At 34.6% G+C, this 7,897-nt stretch overlaps 1 protein-coding gene across 1 annotated transcript; it reads right to left on the bottom strand.

The window, feature by feature from the left end:
• Window positions 1–2,664: 2,664 nt before the first annotated feature.
• On the bottom strand, window positions 2,665–7,118 carry LOC116275750 (olfactory receptor 4L1). Its single transcript, XM_031668285.1, has one exon. It carries the CDS (start codon window positions 3,777–3,779, stop codon window positions 2,850–2,852), a length of 930 nt encoding a protein of 309 aa, XP_031524145.1. The 5' UTR covers window positions 3,780–7,118; the 3' UTR covers window positions 2,665–2,849.
• Between the last annotated feature and the right edge of the window lie 779 nt (window positions 7,119–7,897).

Below are 7,897 nucleotides of genomic sequence, written 5' to 3'. Positions count from 1 at the left end.
TCCCATATTAAAAATTTTTGATGTCAAAATTTACACCTTTATACACTGCATATCCCTAACAGATTATTGCAGTTATTATTATTTTTATTTTTCTAATCTAATATAATCAGAGAAAAATACCTGTATATTTTTATTTTTTTCAACTCTTATTTTAGGTTTAGTGGGTACATGTGCAGATTTGTAACATAGGTGAATTGCTTGTCACTGGGATTTGGTGTACAAATGATTTCATCACGCAGGTAGTGAGTGGAGTATCCAATAGGTGGTTTTTTGACCCTCATTCTCTTCCCACCTTACACTATCAAGTAGGCTCCAGTATTTATTTTTTCCCTCTGTGTCCATGTGTACTCAGTGTTTATCTTCCACTTATAAATGAGAATGTGCAGTATTTGGTTTTCTCTTTCTGTACTAGTTCACTTAGGTAATGGCCTCCAGCTACATCCATGTTGCTGCCAAGGACAAGATTTCATTCTTTCTATGGCTGCATTGTATTCCATAGTGTATATGTACCACTTTTTCTTTTTTAATTCAGTCCACTGCTAATGGGCATCTAGGTTGATTCCATGTCTTTGCTATTATGAACAGTGCTTCAATGAATATACAAGCTTGGGTGTCTTTTCGGTAGAATTCTCTATATTCATTTGGATGTATACCCTGGTAATAAGATTACTGGGTCAAATGGTAGTTTTGTTTTAAGTTCTTTGAGAAATCCTTAAACTGCATTCCACAGTGGCTGAAATAATTTACATTCTCACCAGCAGTGTATAAGAGTTCTCTTTTCTCTGCAACCTCACCAATATCTGCTATTTTAAATTTATTTATTTTTTTGTAATAGCCATTCTGACTTTTGTGAGATGTGGTATTTCATTGTGGTTTTGATTTTTATTTCTCTAATGACTAGTGATGTGGAACATTTTTTCATATGTTTGTTGGACACTTATGTGTCTCCTTTTGAGAAGTATCTGTTCTTGTCTTTTGGCCACTTTTTAATAAGGTTGTTTGTTTTTTTCTTGTTTACTTATTTATGTTCATTATAGATTCTGGATATTAGAATTTTATCAGATGCGTAGTTTACAAATATTTTTTCCCATTCTGTAGGATGCTGTTTATGCCGTCAATTGTTTCTTTTGCTGTCCAGAAGTAATTAGGTCTGATTTGTTTTTGTTACCATTAATTTCAGAGACCTAGTCATAAAATTTTTGCCAATGCCTAAGTCCTGAATGGTATGTCGTATGTTTGTTTCTAGGGTTTTTATAGTTTTATGTCTTACAATTAAGTCTTTAATCCACATTGAGTTGATTTTTGTATAAGATGAAAGGAAGAGATCCAGTTTCATTCTACTGCATATGGCTAGCCAGTTATTGCAACACCATTTATTGAATATATAGTCTTTTTTCCATTGCATGTTATTGTCAACTTTGTCGATGATCAGATGGTTGTAAGAGTGTGGCTTTATTTTTGGGGTCTCTATTATCTTTCATTGACCTTTGTGTCTGTTTTTGTAAAAGTACCATGCTGTTTTGTTTACTGTAGCCTCATATACAGCTTGTAGTTGGGTAGTGTGATGCCTCTTGCTTTGTTCTTTGTGATTGTTACCTCTCAGATGGTAAGAGGAGGTGAAGTAAGTAAGGTGAAGAGGAGATGAAAGATTCTTTTAGGTAAAGGGAAGAGTTTAGAAAAAGTCAGTTAACAAGATGTCTGGTGTTTTGGAGAACTTGAAAGAAGGCCAATGTAACTCTACTATTATGGAAAAGAATAGATTGGAGCAAAATTCCAGAAGCAAGCCATATTATGAAGGCCAGTGGAGAATTTGAACCTAAGTCTTCATGCCGTAAAAGAGTTTTAATCTAGAAAATGACATTGAGAATTGCGTTTTTATGACCTAACTCTGGCTGCTTGTAGAGAATGCATTGAATGGAAGAAAGGATTTATGTAACTGATTTAGGATTAATTACAAAGTTCTATCACCTAGCACAAGCAAGAAATGATGGTGTCTTTAATTAAGAGAAAATATGTAAGCTTAACTGTCAATGCATACTATTTCAAATTTTGAATGCACTTCTCACTTCCCTCTCCAACATGCACAAACATCAGATTTAGCTTATAATTGCAATAAGGGTTAGAATCCTACCAGAGGAAAATTTAGCTGTAATTGTATGTAAATCCCTTATAAAGGTAAAGCTACGTGGTATATTACACAAAATTGAAAAGATTTTTGTTTTTGTTTTTATTTATTGAAGTTTGAAAGTCAGCTGTGTTTACTTATATTCCTCAGAGCATTTGGTTTCAAGGGCTGTTCTTTGTAGTTCTACTGAAATTGTTCTTCCATTGGCTTTTGTCTCTGGCATCTTATAGTCACTGTGCTGTTGAATTTGTGGACTCATTCTTACTTTTTGCTTCCATTGATTCAAGAAATTAGAATTCTGTTTTTCCCATTACCATTATTTAATTCATGACTTGTTCATGATACCTCATTTGATAATAGTATAAATTTATGAACAACATTAATTATCAATATATGTTAAAATAATCTCTAATAATATTCATATATTCATTTATTCATTTACAGTAATTTATTAATGAATATATTGAATGTATATGATAAAAATCCTCAATAACCTTTTTATGTCTATTTATGTCTATTTTTATGTCTATTTTCCTGTAGATCTCTAATTATCCTTGTTTATAAAAGTCTTACATATAAAATTTAAAGTAATTTAGTATTGTTTTTATGCATGAATTATTATTATAACATAAGAAAAATGAAATCATGCATTATACATAATCTATTCAAACTATCTTATCATAGTATTTAAAAGTTAGTTATATAGTGCTAACATCTAGAAATTCTATGCAGAACTAACATATTGGAACCGCAATTTTCTCATGGCCTCTTGCATTTTCTTGTTTCTCAGGGTGTAAATAATTGGATTCAGTAAGGGTGTGATAACCGTATAAAATACAGCTAGAGTTCTATTGCTTGCCAAACTACTGAATGGCCAAGCATAGATAAAAATACAAGGTCCAAAGAACAGAGTGACCACAATGATGTGGGCAGACAATGTGGACAGTGCCTTGGAGAGCCCAACTGATGATTTTTTTGGTACACTGACCAGGATGGCAATGTAAGAAACAAGCAAGAGGATGAAACAAGTAAAAGAGAGCAGCCCACTGTCAGCAATGACAAATAATTCCAGGGTATATGTTTCAATGCAAGCAAGCTTGATCACAAGGGGAAGATCACAAAATATGTTGTTTATGACATTGTGACCACAGAAAGGCAAGTTCACTGTTAAAACTATCTGGCTCATGGTATGCATGAAACCAATTATCCATGAAAGTGTCACAAACCCATGTAGCAGCCTGTGGCTCATGAGTGTCCTATAGTGCAGGGGTTTACATATGGCTACATACCTGTCAAAGGCCATGATTATCAGAAGAGTCATCTCAGCACCCCCAAAGAAGTGCATAAAGAACATCTGGGTCATGCAGCCCCACACAGAGATGGTCTTGTGTTCAGTGAGCAGATCTATGATCATCTTGGGTGTCGTGGCAGTGGAGAGACACATGTCCAAAAAAGAGAGATTTCCAAGGAGAAAGTACATGGGAGAATGAAGGGTCGAACTACATGTCACTGTGACCATAATGAGAATGTTTCCCACCACAGTAGCACCGTAGATTAAGGAAAATGTCACAAAGAAGAAAATTTGTAGTTCCCATTGTCCAGAAAATCCTTGTAAAATAAACTCGATCACCAGAGATCCATTTTTAAGATCCATTTACTCAACTCAGAAAGGTTCCAGAAGTTCTTTATATACAAAGAGAATTAAAAAATAAGTCACAGTTAACACCAATATTTTTCTGTTTCTATTAGTTGGTGATAATAGTTGATGATATGAGATCATATAATTTTAAATATATCAACACAGCACTGTTTATACTTTGAGATTAGATTATATATCACTTTGAAACAATATTCTTATAGATATGCAGTAATTACAAATCATTTGAAGAATTAGAAGTTCCATTTTCTATTGTTTATTCCATAAAATGATACTCTTATCAATGGATCTTGGCTTTCTTACTCATTTGTTCACATATAAAGATTAGATACTAGTCAATTCCTTTTTATGTTGCCTTTTATTATTATAGTATTTGGTACCTGCACGTATTGAGATTATGTTATCCCAGTATATAAGGAATACAAGATTTAGAAAATGAAGAATTACATTGTTCTGCATCTGTGAAGTAATTTGTGAAGGTTTTTCTATGGTTCTAAACTAAATAAGCAAACAAACAAAAAAGCACACACACACACACAAATCAGGAGCTAATTATACATGGAAGAAAGTATATAAATTTATTAAAAATAAGTTTTCTTTTTAATATACAGGTATACCTCTTTTACTGTGTTTCACTTTATTGTGCTTTGCAGTTATTTAATGTTTTATAAACTGAGGGTTTGTGACAACCCTGGGTCCAGCAAGTCTATTGGCACCGTTTTTCCAACAACTTGTGCTCACTTTATGTCTCTGTGTCACATTTTGCTAATTCCCAAAATATTTATTTCAAACTGTATTATTATTATTATGTATGTTATTTGATCTGTGACCAGTAATCTTTTATGTTACTATTTTAATTATTTTGGGGCACCACAAGCCGTGCCCATGTAGAATGGCAGACAATTGATAAATGTTGTTTCTAACTTCTCCACCAACCTACTCTTCCCTCATCTCTCTCCTTGTCTTCAGGCCTGGCTAGTCTTTGAGGCACAGCAATATTAGATTTAGGCCAATTAGTAGCCTTGCAATAGCCTCTAAGTGTTCAAGTAAAAGGAAGAGTTGCGTGTCTTTTACTTGAAATAAACTAAGAAAAAAAACTGGAGACAGTAAAAGGATCAGTGGTTTCTAGGGGTTAGAATGAAAAAGGGAGAAATGAAGAAATAGGAGAAGTACAGAGGATTTGTAGGATAGTGAAACAATTCTGTATCTACTATACTTGGAAATACGTAACACATTTGTCAAAACCCATAGCATGTATAACATCAAGAGTAAATCCTAACGTAAACTGCAAATATGGGGAGATAATGATGTGCAATGTAGGTTCACCAGTGGTGAAGAATTTACCACTCTGGTTCAGGTTGTTAATGGTGGGGGAGACTGTATGTGGCATCAGAGGGAATATGGGAACTCTTGTACTTCCTGTTCAATTTTGCTATGAACTTAAAACTGCTCCAAACAACAAAGTCTGTAAAAAAGTTTTTTAAGCCAGAAGTGATTAAGCTTTGTGAGGAAAGTATGTCTAAAGCTGAGACAGGCTGAAAGCTAGGCCTCTTGCACCAAACAATTAGTCAATTGTAAATGCAAAGAAAAAGTTCTGAAAGGAAATTAAAAGTGCTACTCCAGTGACCTCATGAATAATAACAAAGTGAACCATCTTTATTGCTGATATGGAGAAAGTTTTAGTGATCTGGATAAAAGTTCAGATCAACTACAACATTCCCTTAAGCCAAAGCCTAATCCAGAGCAAGATCCTAAACGCTCTTCAATTCTATGACATCTGGGAGAGTAGAGGAAGTTGAAGCTAGCAAAGGTTAGTTCATGAGGTTTAAAGAAAGAACCCATTCTTATTACATACAACTACAAGGTGAAGCAGCAAGTGCTGATATAGAAGCTGCGGAAAGTTATCCAGAATATCTGGCTAAGATCATTGATAAAGATGGCTATGTTAAACAACAGATTTTCAATATAGATGAAACAGCTTTCTATTGGAAGAAGATGCTGTCTAGGGTTTTCATAGCTAGAGAGGAGAAACCAATGCCTGATTTCAAAACTTCAAAAAACAGGCTGATTCTTCTGTTAAAAGCTAATGTAGCTGGTGATTTTCAGTTGAGGCTAATGCTCATTTACCATTCCAAAAATCCAAGGCCTTTGTGAATTATGATAAATCTACCCTGCCTGTGCTCTGTAAATGGAACAGCAAAGCCTGAATGATAGCACATTTGTCTACAGCATGGTTTACTTGATATTCGAAGAGCACTGCTGAGAACTGCTCAGACAAAAAAGATTCCTTTGAAAAGATTACTGCTCATTGACAGTGCATCTAGTTATTCAAGAGCTCTGCCGGAGATGTGCAAGCAGATTAATGTTGTTTTTGTGCCTGCTGATTTGACATCCATTCTGCAGCCCATGGAGCAAGGAGTAATTTTCATTTTCAATCTTATTATTTAAGAAATTTTGTAAGGCTATAGCTGCCATAGACAATGACTTCTCTGATGGATTTGGGCAAAGTAAACTTAAAACTTTCAGGAAATAATTTGCCGTTTTAGATGCCATTAAGAACATTTATGATTCATGGAAGGAGATCAAAATATCAACATTAACAGGAGCTTGGAAGAAGCTGATTCCAATCCTCATGAATTACTTTGAAGAGTTCAAGATTTCCATGGAGAAGACTTTCCATGAAGAAGACTTTCCATGGAGAAAGTAATTGCAAATGTAGTAGAAGTAGCAAGAGATCTAGAGTTAGAAGAGAGTCCTGAAGATGTGACTGAATTGCTGCAATATCATGACAAAACTTTAAAACATAAGAAGTTGCTTCTTGTGAATGAGCAAATACTGTTTTTTTGGGGGGGGATTGGGGGAATGGAACCTATTCCTGGTGAAGATGCTGTGAACATTGTTAAAATGACAACAAAAGATTTAGAATATTCCATAAATGTCGGTGATAAAGTAGCAGTAAGGTTTAAGAGGATTGATCCATTTTGAAATAAGTTCTAATCTGGGTTAAATGCTATCAAATAGCATCATATACTACAAATAAATAGTTTGTGAAATGAAGAGTCAATTGATGTGGCAAATTTTATTGTCTTATTTTAAGAAATTGACACATCCATTGCAACTGTCGGCAATTAATTCCCTGATCAGTCAGCACTCATCAACATTGAGGCAAGACTGTCCACTGGCAAAAAGATTACATCTTATTAAAGGCTCAGATAATCAACACTTTTAAAAACTAGAGTATACGGGAGGCTGAGGCAGGAGAATGGCGTGAACCCGGGAGGCGGAGCTTGCAGTGAGCTGAGATCCGGCCACTGCACTCCAGCCTGGGGGACAGAGCGAGACTCCGTCTCAAAAAAAAGAAAACAAAAAAAAAAACAAAAAAAAAACCTAGAGTATATATGTTTAGCCATAATGCTATTACATACTTAATAGACCACAGTAAAGTGTAAACATAACTTTTATATGTACTAGGAAACCGAAAAAATTGTGACTCACTTTAATGTGAAATTCACTTTATTGTAGTGGTCTGGAACCAAACCAGCAATATCTCTCAGGTATCCCTGTACTGAGAATAACAGGAAACATGGACTCAGCTTCAAATCTTTTTGAGCTTGTTTTTTCAAATCCTGTGTTACCGTTGTTCACGGTGAGGAGCTTGTGCGTTGTGTATATGTGTACAGATGTGGTGGTTTAGAAGTAAATACTAAAGTGATTTAGTCCTAATGTATTGCTTCTATTTGGGTGTAAAGTTTAACACTAAATCATCGTTACTCAGTTTTTTAGACAGTGTTCATAGGATCTAGAGTGATCGAAAGTGGTCAACCACAATTAAGTGATTAGTATGTGCCAGGCTCCATTCTAAGTGTTTCATATACGTTAATTTGTTTAATGCTCATAACAATACCGTGATGTAAGTACTATTTTTGTCTTCATGCTGCGTGTAAGGAAACTGTGGCATTCAAATAGTTAATGACTTATTCATGGTCACACAGCTAACATGGATGAGAGCTAGTATTCAAGCTGAGTTAGTTTGACACCAGAATCTGGGCTTATACCAAAACACCATATTGTCTCAAAAATTAAATTGCTGTACATTACAGCCAAAGTTTTAATTA

The sequence above is a fragment of the Papio anubis genome, chromosome 7 (assembly GCF_008728515.1).
Source record: "Papio anubis isolate 15944 chromosome 7, Panubis1.0, whole genome shotgun sequence".
In the NCBI taxonomy this organism is placed as follows: Eukaryota; Metazoa; Chordata; class Mammalia; order Primates; family Cercopithecidae; genus Papio; species Papio anubis.
Note: the sequence above shows the minus strand (reverse complement) of the source record. Positions and strands in the feature narration are given on the sequence as shown.